The sequence below is a fragment of the Nuphar pumila genome, chromosome 2 (genome assembly GCF_984573655.1).
Source record: "Nuphar pumila chromosome 2, dmNupPumi1.hap1.1, whole genome shotgun sequence".
Classification (NCBI taxonomy): Eukaryota; Viridiplantae; Streptophyta; class Magnoliopsida; order Nymphaeales; family Nymphaeaceae; genus Nuphar; species Nuphar pumila.
Window position 1 is genome coordinate 6,615,298 of NC_143250.1, and position 16,209 is coordinate 6,631,506.

At 38.4% G+C, this 16,209-nt stretch overlaps 1 protein-coding gene across 1 annotated transcript; it reads right to left on the bottom strand.

The window, feature by feature from the left end:
- Positions 1-1,831: 1,831 nt before the first annotated feature.
- Positions 1,832-8,472, bottom strand: LOC149844602 (NEP1-interacting protein 1-like). The gene is made up of 5 exons (XM_089994931.1): positions 8,157-8,472; positions 6,381-6,532; positions 5,838-5,921; positions 3,292-3,459; positions 1,832-2,418 (listed from the first exon to the last, which is right to left on the bottom strand). The coding sequence occupies exons 1-5, from the start codon at positions 8,236-8,238 to the stop codon at positions 2,293-2,295; spliced, it is 612 nt and encodes a 203-aa protein (XP_089851057.1). The 5' UTR covers positions 8,239-8,472; the 3' UTR covers positions 1,832-2,292.
- Between the last annotated feature and the right edge of the window lie 7,737 nt (positions 8,473-16,209).

A 16,209-nucleotide genomic window follows, 5' to 3' on the forward strand; every position in this document is an offset into this window, starting at 1 on the left:
ATTAGAATATGCAATGCATGAAATTGAAAATATGCCTCATATGATATTAAAAATGTGCAATGCATGTTAAGAAAATATGTGGATGAATGATATGCTAATGAATATTGTTTGATTATGCTTAGGTGTGATAAGGTGGTATGTGTGACATGCATATGGATAATGTGGTAAAAATATGTATGTTCGAGCACAAGTTGATGGCTAATGACTTTGTGTATGGTCAACTGAACTGATATGTGTTAGTGTCCTAAATAAATGACTGATAACCTTATAATGGGTTAATTTAAAATCATATGTGCCTGTGACCTATGGGGGTCATTGATCTGGTAAGTGGTTAATTAATGTTTAAGCATGCATAGATGTCAAGAGAATTAACTAAATAATAAGTTATGCTTATAATTATCTTGTAGTTTACATTGAGAGAGTGAGTGATATACTAGGCTATGTAGAATTTTGTTAAGTATGAAAAATTGCTTCTCTAGCCACGGAGATAAGGGATAACTATCACCGATGTCACAGGGTGGTAGTAAGAATGTTTCACCTGAAAATAAATTCTTATATATCAGGTTGAGATTGTTGGGGTTTCTTGAAAGGATCGCTCATCACCCAAGGCTAGAGAAGATGTGCAAGGCTAGGGTAATAAAAGACAAGTTGATTAAATATACCCCTTGGTCATGCCACTAATCTGTGTATTGTTTGTGTTGAACTCATAAAATATTGTGTAGGAGAAACATAAGTGCATTGTATAACATGGCATGCATCATCTAAGAAAAAATGTAAATAAAATAATTATAAGTTACCCATGCCTATGATGGACACTTTGCTTGCACTGGTAAGTCATGCATATGATTTAAAACTGTGTGTTATAATTATTTGGTAATATGTTTATTCCTTGATGATTATTTATTTATTATACATGCACGAAAAAAATATTGTTTCATGTATGTTTATCCATTGTCTTTCTACAGGGATTATTGATATTGACTCCTAGAAAATTTCAGTAATGAATAGTACATACTAGTGCAATAGCAGAAAGTTGAGGCAGTGTCAAAGCACCAACCATTTTTCTTTCCCGAAAACTAGATTTTGAATACTCGTTATTATTGTTTTAAGAACACATTATTATTTATTATGTGTTTGCAATACTATATTTATAGAAATTGATTTTTTATGAATAAGAAATATTCTTTGTATTAAAATTCAATACTATTATGTTTGATCGATATGTAACCCGCTTATGATTTGAACCAAAAGTTAAAAAGGTTTATGCTAGTGATTTAAAAAAAATCATGTATCTTTTGGGTTAAAATTTTTGAGGCATTACAACGGTGATGGTGATGGTGATGGTGATGGTGATGATGATGATGATGATGACATTGGTAATGGTAATGACATGGTATTGGTGGTAGTAATGGTAATGATGATAATGGCAATGGTAAGGTGGTGATGAAAATAGTGTTAGTTGGTGGTGATGACAATGATGGTCATGGTGGTGATGGGATAACAGGAATGGAGTGAAAGAAAAGTAATTGTAAAAAAAAGTCTCATAATTGAGATTCATTAGTTTAAACTGTGTTTCCCTATTTCAATACATAGGTGAATTTCACTTTGGTTGAAAAAAGTGGAGTTTGGTTAAAGTGATGTTTCAGCAAAAGGTAAAATCATAAAAAAAATGTTCATAGGAAGTGGTTGGTATGCAAAAAAATATTGTGATATCTTGCGGCTATTATGTGAAATAACATTTGACTCTGATCAGTTATCCGACCATTTGCAGGCTTGAAACTTTCTCTTGAAAGTTAAAAAAAAAAAGGAACAGAAAGAGCAAAATGAATCCTTTTATCTTTTAATCAACCTGAGGCCTAGACATGGGCTCTTTTTGGTTCATTAATCAAGAAATCTTACATATACATCTCCACTCAGGCTTAGGTTCCACTAGAAAGACTCATTCATATTCCCCCCAACTACTGTTCTTTCAAAATTTACTTAAAATACAAAATGATTGAACTACAATCATAAAAGCCCCTTGCTCACCCCCATCAACCATGGACCTCAATACAATGATTCAACATGGGAGATCAACTACCCTTCAAGTCCATGGACTATATTGCTCCACTTGATGTGCACACTATGCATCCTCCCACTTGACTTCCTTCCAAGTAGTCCCCTTCATACCACTATACTATGCACATCATTGAAATATGTAGAGAAGCCAGTCATCCACCTCTCCAAACAGAGACTGTCAACATTTGTATCAGCTAGGAGGGAGATCCTAGATTGTTGTGTGATGGAAAGGTTTCATCTAATATCTTGTCTACATATGGGGCAAGAAGCGTCAATTGTTAGCCATCTATCGATACAATTCGAGTGAAAATGATGCCTGCATTCAGGCAAACTCCTGGCAGTGTCCCCTTCATTTAGTTCCTGCTCAAAACGGAAAAGAAAACTCATAATTATGAAGGTAGGAGCTCAAGATATGAGACAGGTTAAGTTCTTATACTGTTATCTCAAATAGGGTTTTCCTTCCTATACCAAATGGATACTTAATTTGTTGAACCAATGTGATTCAAGCCATTACCAACGGGGGCCTCCGCTTGTGTGGCAGGAGCAGTTAGTCCACGTCACCTTGTGTTGGGATGTTGCAAGTTCGAATCCTTGTATAACTGGTAGGGGTCTGCCTTACCCTTGCTTTCTATGCCGAAAAAAGTGATTCAAGGCATTGTAGTTTTTCAATGTATATTTAGCAACCTTAGGCAGAACAAAGAAAAATACTGTTGTGATTTTGAGATCTGTGCCCAGGATTATTCTAGGGTTGGATCCAGACCTGGCATCATCCTCGGTACGCGCCTCAAAACCACAATGAATTGCAGCCCTCAGTCTGTGTCATCAATCAGCTAAAACTGAAAATCAAGACCATTGGATTGGATAAGTTCCAAAAGTGGGACCTCCTATGCTAATTTATAGGTTCTTGCTAGCATGGTCATATTTGGCATGATAACCCAAGAGCATTAAGGGTGTCAACGGGCCAGGTTTACCCGGACCAAACCTTATAGGGTCCAGCTATGGTGATAAACAATAAGACCAGATTAAGATCCGAGTTCGGACACCAAGGCCCGATTAATACATGGACCCGGGTATAGTTTGTGAAATTTTATATCAAACCTGGACCCTACCCAAGTTTTTACCGCAAACATAAGAAAAGACAGAAAGAAGAGCCAACCTACCTAGCCAGGTCCTTGGGGCCCTTGTGGACTTCAGATTCTTAGTAATTAGTCAAATGAATTTCAAGAGACTAACCTGTAAACAAATAGTGCAAGGTGACCTGTCTTCCCCACTTCTCATCTTTTCCTTCCTACTGACAACGAATTCTGGCAACTTCATAATAGAATCTGAAGACATCCCCTTTGTGCTGTTCATGTGGGATAAGCTGACAAGCTCATCATAGGTCGTGTCCACCAAACTAGCCTAAACAATTCAGGAAAATAAGTCTTAGTATAGACAGGCTAGAGTAGATGCAAGGCCGAGCCACATTAAGGGGAAGGTGGGCACGTACCCACCCTGACCCACAGAACCCCCCCAAAGGGGTATGAACTAGCCACCCTGACCCACAGAAAACGCAGGCAGTACCCACCTTGACCGGTCAGGGTAGGCACTGGTGCCCGACCCAAAGGTGGTAGACTGGCGACTGCTCGCCCCAGCCCTTCCAATTTCCAAATCCATCTCCATTCAATGTTTTTTTGGTGATCCCAGGGATCCTGGGATAATTGGAGTTTGTTTGGTTTTCTTGCTGGCTGGATTAATTCTGATGTCAGAAATGATGTGTTCTTTGTTTCAAGAAGAATCCATAATGATTTAGTGTTTTCTGTTTCATCTCTTACATTCAGTGTATCATGCTTTATTTGGTTATTGCTTGATTGAACTGTGTTTATTGATTTTGTGTTTTCTGTTCTAAAATCATCTCGATCCTTGTTTCTGTTTTATTTCCATATGCTACGCGCTTTTGGTTCTTGGCTTTGGGGGGGCTATTATGTAATATTTTTTTGGTTTTTTCTTTTACTATTTTGAATGGGAATAACTACTAATTTTGTCCTTCATTGGAAATTATTTTTATTTTATTCATTTGAACTTTGTCATTCAAATTATTTTTATTTCTGTGGTGGTTCATTCATTGATATCATTTTTCTTCTGAAAATTGCAAGTTTTACTGATTATTGTGTTCACTAAAAATAGTTTTCTTTAATGAAAATGTTGCATTGCTTGTCCGTTGAGGGCTGCATTGAGCTGTCATCCTTCGTTTGTTTTGTTTGAGTTGTAGAACAAAAGCACTTTACAAAGCACTCATCAAGTTTTTAGAAAGCAAAAGATTATGTGAAAGGAGCAAATAGAAGAGACAGAACTTTAAAAAGAAGTTTTTAGTGAACTGATAAATACCATCTTTTCTTTATTTTTTTAAAGAAAAGAGCATAACATTAATAAGAAGAAATATTTATTAAAGAATTAAGAGATACAAAATGGGCAATCAATAATGCATGAATAAGAAGTCATTTATTTGAAATTGATGGAGCATATATAAACATATTGACAAGATCTAGAGAATGCAAAATGGCATATGTGAAGAATCAAGAATAACATAAAATGCATGAGTAAGACAAAAGGTTTCATCTTCTTGTGATCCTTGTTGGAGACAGTTCATTGTCTTGGAGGATTTAGCCAAATTGTGTGTTAGGTATGGGGTTTCTCTTCAATACCAAGAAGATGAATGGGATATGGATCAGGTGTTATTACTTTCTAAAGGATATAAAATATCTTTTAAAAGTTATTTTCATCCCTGTTATGCAAAACTAAAGAGAAGGCTTCCTTGTGGCCTACATGTAATTATACATTTGGAAAATAAGATTTGAGATGTAAATTTGCTCATAGGTTGGCTGACGTATGAATGACATTTTTTTTTATTTCACACATTTTGTCTTTTGTTGATTATCATTGGGATCACCAAGTCGTGCATATTTCAACTAGAGAGGTTTGCCTGTGCAGAGCCGGACCTCTAAAGAGGCCAATGAGGCTTGGGCCTCAGGGCCCCTGGGCCCAAAAAAAATTTAGGGGCCCATTGTTTAGGTAGTTTATATAAATATTTTATACATTTTTATTTAATATAATATAAATATTTAGAATATTATATTTGTTTAATGTGAATGCAAATTTTATTGTTATTTTGATTCTTTAAAAAAAATTCGGAGGCACTGCCCCCGAACTCCTACTATTAATAGGGGCCCATTTTTTCCCTCCGCCTCAGGCCCCATAAAACACAGGTACGGCTCTGTGCCTGTGTTCTCTCGTATGGTATGGATATGGCTAAAAGGGGGCCCTACCCTGCCTCACCCTGTTTAGACGAGGGATGGAAGATATGAAACAGAAATGGAGGCGGGGATAGAGGTTAACATCAATACCCGTGCAGGGATGAAGGCGGGGATGGACTTACGTTTTCTCTTGCCCTGCCCCATCCCATCCCGATCCCCGTCTCACCCCGTCCTCAATCCTTATGACAATGGACTGAGGAAAAATGGGGCCCCACTCCGCCTGGCTGGGTTTGGGCTGAGGATGGAGGGCATGAAACAGAGATGGAGGTTAAAATCAAAACCCGTGCAGAGATGGCGGACAGGATTTTGAGACGGGCGGGGCGGGTGTGGAGACCTTGTCCACTGCCATCTTTATAAATTTGTGGCATGACATGACACATTCTTACATGCATAAAACTCCTTACCCCGTAGGAGGGGGCAGCATTACCTGACCTGGGTTCTCGGCCAGGGTTCCTCGTCATTTAAAAAAAAAAAAAGACAACTCACCTGCCGCCCATACGCAGTAAGGATTGCCAGTCTGATCCAGTCTTGCAAATTCTTTCCACTGACCAAGCTACTAAAGATGGCCATCTGCATCATTTAGAATAATCATAATACAATCAAACTCAACCATCATAAGATGAGCAATATAATCATCATTTAAAATTAAGCCTCTCAGGTTGCATATTTACACAGCCCATATAGGCTGATCTGATCAAAATGGTTGTATAAAGAGTATCTGGATCAGGGTTCCAGTTGGGGTATGTGGGTCATACCCCGAAAGGCCGGCTTGGGTCGAATCCAACCTGTGGTAGCCCATGTTCATGGATTGTTGGCCTTACATAATCAATCCCCAATATGGATCTGGGCCGTAGTAATTAGATCCAATTCTGATCTTTACAGCAACATGGATTCTTGATGCCAGAGATGAACCTGATTGTGGGCTGCCCATGATCCAACCCGAAATCGATGATTTCTTTTTATAATTTCAAAAAAGAGATGAAACAAATTGAAAAGGCATAGGGCTTTATGAGCAAGAGGATTACTAACCAAGGAGAGTGGCCCACCAGCAATTGTTGAATCGAGTATCTCTATAGATGCAATGACACCATTGAAAGCTCCAATCCTTGCCCCTTGAGCGAATCCAGTTTCTACAGTTTGGCCGTGCAGTGCCCCCACCACCAACCCTACGATTGCACCAACTGCATACATTTACAATGCTTGTTCAGGGTAGCTTGCAAATTAAATGGGACATTTAGTCTTTGGGGCACGGAAGAGAGAAAAACTCGCATATGAAATAAAGTTTTGCCTGAGAGTTTTTGATGAGTTCTCCAAGAAAGTTTTTAGCTTGTTTGTGTAACATGAGAAAAAAAAATTGAAAAAATGAGAGAGAAGGAAGGTGGCAGGTGGTGGTGAGATGGGTGGTGAAGAGTAAAAATAATTTTTCTCTTGGTAGGAAGCATTCTTTCACCCCTCTTATGAAGAAATATTTTTTTATCAAAAAATGTACTTTTTAGAAAAACTCTCTCAGCGAATAAATCTCTCTTGTTTGGAAGGGTAAAAAAAATTGCACGGATTTTCCCTATTTTATATCACTTTTTCTACAACTTTTTTTTTCTCTTCCAAATGTGCACTAGGAGATTTTTGTACTGTAGGTTTTAACTGCTTCCAACTCTAGCGATCCAGCGTGCTAGATGCACAAGAACTGTGTCCACTTTCTCTCTCTCTCTCTTAATCACACTTTTTTCACACAGAAAGAAGGCATTTTTTTTCAGACTGGAATAGAGAGTCCAACATAAGTCGAGCGTCGGGCCAGGCCCGGGCCCGTCTAGAGCTCAGCCCGCCGGCCAGCTTTATTAATGGGATCGGGTTTGAAGAGCAGCGTATGGTCAATGTGGACCCGCCCAAATCCATTTACAAATACTAATAATTAACAAGTTCCTAACTTTTTATGCACCCAATTAATTATTTTTTTCGTTTTCATAAAATTAATGTAACTAATTAGGTAAATAGTAATAGTTACCAAGTTATACTATGAAATAATTAATTTTTTATTTTTTATATTATTAAAAATTAATAAATAACATGCTCACAAGCTGGTCCAGTAGCCCTGAGCCTAACTTTAGCTCAAACCTGGCCCATGGCGGGCTGGATCGGCTCATCAGGCTGCCCGGCCCGTTGCCCACCCCTAGTTATAGGTAGTGACCCATTGTATATGTTTTTTTTTCTTCTTCTTATGATCAAGGAAACCCCTCACCCAGAACCGGGTAATTTAGTGGGCCCTGCCTTTTTGAAAGATAAAATTTCGGATCACCCAAGGCTTACGTGCAACGACAGCCCCCATGCACCAACGAGATTCGATCCTAACCCTTTAGCGTGACATAGGACCCAACCGACCGCATGGGTAATCACCATGGCGGTGACCCATTGGATATGTTGTGACATAACGTGTGGACATGACACGCAATGACACGTTCAACATTTAACTCGTATACTTTTTTTAGTGGCATGCTCTCGGAGACACGACAGAACACACTCGGACTCGACGACAAGGACACTGACAAGTATGGATATTATTTTGACATTTTTAACAAATTTTGATAGCTTTCAATAATATTTCACTAAAAGTGTACCTTCTCATGTATTACAATATCAAAATTTAGTTTTTTATTGACTAAGAATTTTTAAAAAAATTCATATCCTCATGTCCTTTTTTCCAAAGAAAAAAAAATGAATTTGCGCGTCGTACTCATGGAATGTCAGGTCGTGCCCGTGTCATTGTGACAGAATTTCAAGACAACTTCAAGCATAAAACATGCTGCTTACCTAGAGAAAACACAAAGGTCAGTGCTGCGAAGGTGATTCTCTTTAGTATTTTCCAGGCAAGCCCAAAGCTGAAACTGTCCATTTCTGAACCACACCACCACCAAAATCGCCTGTCTCAAACTACAAAAGAGCAAACCATTTCTGCTGCAACTCTGTGATCTCTAATTCTTTTCTCCAATATAATGAGTGACCACTCAAAAGAGAACCTCAACCTGAAGCTGTGAACATGAGAAAATGATAAAAAGGGTTCAACAAGAGAAACCAGTGGACAGGGAAGAAGAGAAAGGATGAAGGGTAATGGAGAAGTGTTGGCTTATGGGAGTGTGGTGAGAGGGAACTGTTGTATTTATAGCAAAAACCACTGAGTTCTTTTCACCAGTACAAGTAGGGGTGTCAATGGGCTTGGTTTACCCGAACCCGATCCGAACCAAACCCTATAGGGTTCGGGTATGATGATAAATAAAAAGACCTGATTAAGACCCGAAGGTCCGTTTAATACATGGACACAGGTATAGTTTGTGAAATTTTATACCCGACCCAAGTTCCGATTAAGACTCGCAATTTTTAATGTAAAAATGATAAAAATATGATTTTACCGGGTATGGTCCGGATTAGGTTCATGTAGTTTTTATCGGGACCGGGTATGGTTTTTCTTATAGTGGATTCGATTAGACTCGAGTCCGGACCTATACCAAACCTGAAAATATGGTTCAAGTCTGGTTTCGTCCAAACCAAACCCGACCCGTAAGTACAACCTCGCCTAAAGAATATTAGAAGAAATATAGCAATGAGAAATGGTCCCCTTCTTGGTGGAGCAACTTGTGATACTCATTAGTTACATCTTGTTTATCAACTTGGGTACAGGTCCCCCATCCCATTGAGTTGGAACTCCATGTAACTTAAAGGCTTGATTAGTAGTTGCAGGCTGGCCATGTACAGTACTTTTCATAGCTCCCTTCCAATCTATGTCACACGGACACGTTATTTTCTGTCCCACATGATCAAGAAACACAATGACATACGGATACGTGTTCACACAGACACGACGTGAAATCCAAGCAAGTAGAGACCTTCAGCCTAGCTCCCAGAACCCTTGGCAAGAGGGTGTACATTATATAAAAAAATTACATGAGAATAAATTTCATAGAGGTCATGTATTCCATCTCGAACTCCTGTCATGTCTGTATTCATATCGTATCCATATGTTACAGCTTTTAAATAAGTCCTAATGAATATTTGGACTTTTTTTTCGACTCCAAATTGGTCCACTTGATGCAATCAAGACAAAGACGGTGACCGAGATAAAGGCAAAAGCGTTAGGATAAGAATTAACAAAGAGAAAAAAAAATCGAAATAAATGAAATAATTGACAGCAGCATTCAAGGAATAAAAATCAAAAGCAAGGAAAGACCAAGACAAGAATGGCAGTTCATAGAGAAAGACATGTGATTATGATTAGCAACCAAGACAAGAATGGCAGAAAACAAACAAGGCAGCAAGCAACTCAGCAGTGAAAGCTAAATGTTCAGCAACAACCAAGGCAAGAATAGCAAGGAAAGGCAGGTTGTTAGCAATGCAAACAGCCCAGAAATTCTCATTTAAATGAATGTTTAACCAATTAGCATAGACACAGGAATGATGTTGAAATATCAAAGAAAAATAAGGTAATAAGGAGCGTTTCATTCTCAGGAAAGAAAACACGAGTCTTGTGATTGAAAATCTCTTTTGTTCTTTCTATAGTTTGTTTTCTGTTTCGTTGCCTTTCATAAGAGCTACTGTATATATTTGATTTTACTCCATCAATAGACGTAGGTTAAAGTTAACTGAACCACGTAAATTCATCTCTTGCTTTTTGTGTCTCTGATTCTCTTTACAAACCATTAGATAGAGAGCAACTGGTTTAGCATAATCTAACATATATATATATCTCTATGGATTCAACCAGTCCATGTTCTGCACATTCCTATTGCTAATGCATGCATCAATATTTAATGACCACATATTTTTTTTTAGATAATCCAAGGGAAAACCCCATCACCAAGCGTAGCTTGGCTGGCTTTCAGTTGGTAAAACCCTTAAGGTCCCCCCTTGCTTATCGGAGAGTACACCCAACTTCGACCTTCCAGCAAGGGATGCCACTCATGGGTTTCAAACTTGTGATGTCCCGCCAACTTGGTGACATTCACAAGTCGTCCCGATGAGTAAAGCCCTTGTGGTCATTTAATGACCGTCTTTAAACAGCCATAATGTCTACATTCAGATAGCATGCAAAAATATATAGGCAAGAAAGCAGCATTGCCAGTCAACTTGGCAGTCACTATCTGATTCTTAAAAGTTCACATTGGGTTTGATTCTAAGCATCCAGAGCAGGTACGGGACAGACGGCCTCAAAGATACCAAAGGAAGAGACATCGTCTTTTTGGGGTCGAATGAGATAGTTGGATTATTAAGTCACACTATCATAACCGAGGGATCTCTGGTTCAAATCCCATAAGAGTTACCAAGCATCATCCTTATCAAGAAAAAAGAAAAGAAAAGGAAATTTTTTTCCTGTTGAGAAACCATGCAGCCACTATGTGGCTCCCTTGATTAGGCAGAACACTTTATAAGGTGTTATGCTCCGAACACTAGATCTGCTCCTAATTGTAAGACGTGTCTTGCAGCAGATAAAATATCTAGAGTAAACTAGGAAAAAATGTGCATGGTTGTAAAGTAGAGAGACTCCAACTTGGCAAATGGGAGAAATAAATAGGCCATCTTCCATATTACATGCCTTGAGAATAATTCTTACTAGTTATGCAACCGAAGAGCAGTGGGTCAGAACTGTGACGGTAACCTGTCAGAGGTCACCCTGATTAGCGGTGTCAACAGGTTGGGTTTGGTTAGGACTCAGGACTTGCTCCAATTTTCGGGTATGGTATTGGGTTTGGACTTGGGTTTAATCGGACCTGCAATAAGAGAAACCATACTCGGTAAAAATAATATTTTATATATATCATGTTTACATTGAAAAATTGTGAGTCTTAATCGAAACTCGGGTTGGACCCGGGTCTGGTATAAAATTTCACAAACCATACTCAGCTCCATGTATTAATCGAACCTTCGGGTTCGGACATAGGTCTTAATCAGGTCGTCTTATTTATTACCATACTCGGACCTTATAGGCTTTGGTATGGGTCGGGTCCAGGTAAACTCAACGGCATTGGCACCCCTCCCCCACTCCTGATGTTGTTCATCCATTCAATGAACGGCATCCACACAGGGAATCAGGGATGGCTTGTTAGGCCCAGACTTTTTGCATAGTTTTTGCCGTATAATAAGCATACCGAAAGTCCTGTGTGGCTCACAAAAACCTTTCGGCCTGGTAGCCCATGACATGCTGGCCTCTTTGATATTTGAGTCCATCGCCTAGGGCCTCAAATGAAAAAAATATGTAACGCTTATATTTCACATGCTGAGGACTCCAATGAAACATGGCACATGCATGTGTCTCATGCCGAGGGCCTCAACTTCTCTTGAGTCCACCATGCATCCACAACACCATAGTTGACTCAACATGGCCTAGGTGAATGGCATATAGAGTTTGCAAAATGTACTGCTGAAAACATAGTTCAGCCATGGTATTTTAGATGCCGATCATTGATTGGATGAAGGACATCAGGGTGTTCTTTGCATGGTTGCCAGTCAAGGAAGCGATACGAGAAACGAGGCACTTTCAAAAATTTAGGAAGCGAGAAGTGTGGGACTACTTAGAAGCGAGTCATCAATCGTCTCGGAAGCAACCTAGGAAGCGAACCGGAAGCGACCTAGGAAGTGAGGGGGAAGCAAAAAAAGAAGAAAAAATAAAATAGAAAAAAGAGGAAAGCGAGGGGGAAGCACACTTCCCATAAAAGGGGAGTGTGCTTCCCAAAAAAAAGAGATGCTTCTCCATGCATTTCGGAAATGTGATGTTTCACGCTTTCAAAGTGTATATCGGAGAAGCGCGCTTCCCCTACTATAGGGGCGCTTCCGGTAACTCTGGTTCTTTGACAGGTTACCATCAGATGTTGATGGACCGATGCATTTGAACCTGGGCTTGGAATTGGATGGAGCATATAAAATATATATATATATATATATATATATATATATATATATATATATATATATATTTCTTTGTTTGTGTTTTTGGTTAGAATAAGGAAAAACTCTTCTTTTTTTTACACATTTAAGGCTGGTAAATGAGCTGAATCAACCGAACTGAGGGTGTTTAAGCTTGGCTCATGTTTTTTTTATTGAACGAGTCAATCTTGAGTTGGTTCATTTACAAATAAATTATATTTTTAAAATTAAAGAAAACAGAACTTACACTCCAAACTTATTGAAGCTCAAACTATCTCATTTACAAAATAACTTCATTATTTCAAAGTTGTAAACAATATTATTCAGTCTCAATGCTTCAACCATTTACACTTTATAGTATAAAATATATCCAAAATATATTTATTACTAATTAACAAGTTATACAAGTAGAGCATGTTTGGCTTGCCGAGCTTATTTCACGAATACGAAATAACTCTTTATGAGCTAAACAAAAGCCAAACCACGAGTGGCTCATCTAGTTTCCCAGCTCTAGACACATTGGTAGGCCTCTGACACTATGCCAAAAAGAGTAATCAGCCATGGCTTTACTCGGCCATCACAAAAAATACCTAATGGTGATGGCTTGGGCCATCACTGATTATATCACATAACTAAAGGAAAGAAAATGTGGAAGGGGGGGGAGGGGGGGGGGGGGGGGGGGCTGTAAAGGCTCATGTTGATCTTTTCTTTTTTGCCTTTTTTTTCTTTCTTCACGGTAATTTTGTGTTCTCTTGCCAAAAACCCTGATGTTGCACATCTTCCAGTCCACTTCTCTCTTCTAGACACCTTGAAGAGCATCTTCTAGTTCCATCATGAGTCCTATGCATGCTAGACGACATTCATGCCCATATATAAAACCTTTGAAACTTCAATGTTTTGGTTTCAATCAGATTACAAAATGACTAACTTATGGACATCACCAAAAAGAAAAATGTTATGGCTAAATCTTACCTAATTCAACAATTAAATCATATTTAGATATGACTTTCAAAAATATTTTTATGAAAAACCCATGATTCGTATTTTGCAAATTCAAATAAGCAACATCTTCACAAAGAAAAACATGTATGACTGATCTGATAATGTAAATACACCTCTAAAATCATATATTATACACATATACATGCTTGATGTATGTATAAAGCATAAACTAAATAAATCTTACCTGAAAGAATCGATAGATCGATGAACAAAAAAAATGAGTGATTCGATAGTCTAACTACCACCACCTTGATGAAATATGTACGTTTAATGGCTGCTCAAGCCACGTACACCAGACCTCCTATGCGTGAATAGGAGAGGAGGAAAACAAAGCAAGAAAAAGAAGAAAAGAAAAAAATGAAAGGAATGATAGAGAGAAAATTTTTGTAGCAGGTGAGAATGAAAGAAGCGTGTGTAACGACCCCAACTCCTACCTTTGAAAAATGCGGAATATTTTTTTTTTTTTTAAAAGAGTCGCGGAAAACTTCCCAGAGACCTGGGGTCCCTACAGTTCCAATTTCAGTTGGATAACCACACACCACAAAACAACTTACATTTATCAATCATAACCAATCCACTGAATTCTTTTATTAATGAATCGATAAGAGTAATATGTTCCATGTCAAAAATGAAATATCAAACTGCAGGAAATCAGAAGAACTAAAAGAAAATAACAGTAGAGCCACTCTGTCCGTAAGTGAAGTCGTCTGAAACAAATGTGACCCTCGTATCTCTCAGAAGCTAGTCGACTTCACTGATCACCTGTGCCTGGGAAAAACCAATAAAATAAGAGGGTCAGAAATCCGAAGAATTCTGCGTACAGGTTTTCCTAATGAATCAAATAAGAAAAAGAGCATAAATAAGATCCATGTAATATTTTGAGGAATACAATTATACTCAATTCTTAAGTCAATTAACCATTCATGCATAATTAAACAGTTAACAGGAGGGAACACGAAATATGCAACATTGATCATAACTTAATCAATAAGGCAATTAAATGTAAAATAGATCAACATTATACAATGATCAACATAAACAACTAAGTGAACAGGTAAATATGCATGAACTAATGCATAGCAGGAATATGCACGATTTGTATGCAATGCATGACCCATTTATTATCTTCCATTTAAGTTTTCCTCGTTCCATATGCATGTCCTATTAAATGCACACATCCTTAAGTTCTTCTTTTTAATTACAGTGGCCCGCGGATACACCAAACGGGTACAATCCCCGAGGTTAAGTAGGGTTCCCGGGGTAGCTTCACACACAATTTGTATTTTGTTACCGGGTTCCAAACTTAGCCCACGACCGATATCAGGAAACAACACCATCCATCGGAACCTTGGAAAACAGCATCCAAAGTCGGGGACACCAGGGAAAACAACATCCACTGGCGCCACTTTCTTGGTATACCAAAACAAACTCACAGCTGTGACTAACACACCACTCCCGGGTAAAGTGGCGGACTCTCCCTAAAACCGTGGCCAGGAGAAGAACCTCAATATCGGGTTCAGGGGCAACAAAATGCACACGGAGTTTTTGTATCCTCACGGTTTCCCCTAAACCGCAATATCCAAGACTCCCATGCTAGAGCAGGGACATCAAGGAGAAAGTGAATTACACTGTTCTTTACTTTCTTTTATCTAGTTATTAATTCATTTCATTTACATTTGCAAATTTTACATGCAGAATTAATAACATACGCTTGCACATCAGCATGCTAAGCTTTTCACGGGACCACAGCCCGTGACAACATAGAACAGTGCGGTAAAACAACAATATCACATTTGATTTGTTGCAATGCATCATAAACAATTAAAACGGAGAACAACTAGTTCTCGAGGCTCACCCAGCCCCTGATGATCCAATTTATCATCGATGCACCACATGCAAAAACCATGAATAGCATACCACAAAGCATCACTTTTGAATGTTTCACAATGTACATTTATGCATGCCAATTAAAAATGCGCACTAAACAATGATAAGCATATGCATGCATATGAATTCGCAGTCTCATATTTATTGCATGTGTCCCTCGGATTTGCATATTCATGTCAACGGCATGATTTCATTGAGTATTTGTATGCATGCTTTCTCTGCAATACACACGTACAACGGCTATGTGCACACTCATACAACCACTCGCATGTAGACATACTTAAATTCCATGTAGACTCATGCATGAGAAAACAGCCAAGTGTTACCATTAGTAACGCAGCATAAGCTATCCTACGTATCTTGATCACCATGTAAATGGGCATGAACAAAATACATAAACATAAATCAAGATAGATTTGGTGTCCTAAGATTTCTTTTTATTATGATAAAAATGCACAACCCTTGCACCAAAACTTTTTCCAAGAATTTTGAAGGTTGACAATTAATATGAATATTAGGCATATGGTCTAAGTAGCACTGGTGAACACTGGGCGGCCTGGACCAAGACCATGTTGGCTTACCAAACAGAAGCTTCTAGCACTGGTTACTGGACCAAAAAGAGTTATGTAGAAAAGTCACCCAAAACACGAGTCAACAATTCACCAATCATACACCACAATCTTAGTAAACCATGTACAATCTTTCTAGGACACTGAACTTGGAAACATATTTTTGCAAAGGTAGTCACATTCATATATATATTGTTCACGAGATAAAGTATAACCAGGGTAACACTATAAAATCGGTATAACTGTTGTGTGTGTGTACAATAATGAGGTAATCATAGATGCAGCCCCCCTACATAACCAACCAAGCATGTATGCATATGTTGCAGTCAGACAATCTGGACATATGTTAAGTCTGGTCCCCCAATTAAAATTTGTTTGGCCTTCATATAAAGAATGACTATTATGCACTTTACAATTAAATAGGGGTATTTCTACTTACAAGAAAATAACATAACATGATGTATATTAACTGGATGGGTGGAATGTAATGTACA

Excerpts from the sequence above, each read along its gene's own strand:
- LOC149844602 (XM_089994931.1), bottom strand. The coding sequence starts at position 8,238 with ATGGACAGTTTCAGCTTTGGGCTTGCCTGGAAAATACTAAAGAGAATC. Across the intron at positions 6,533-8,156 it reads GACCTTTGTGTTTTCTCTAG|TTGGTGCAATCGTAGGGTTG; the intron begins GTAAGCAGCATG and ends AAATGTATGCAG. Across the intron at positions 3,460-5,837 it reads TTACTGCGTATGGGCGGCAG|GCTAGTTTGGTGGACACGAC; the intron begins GTGAGTTGTCTT and ends TGAATTGTTTAG.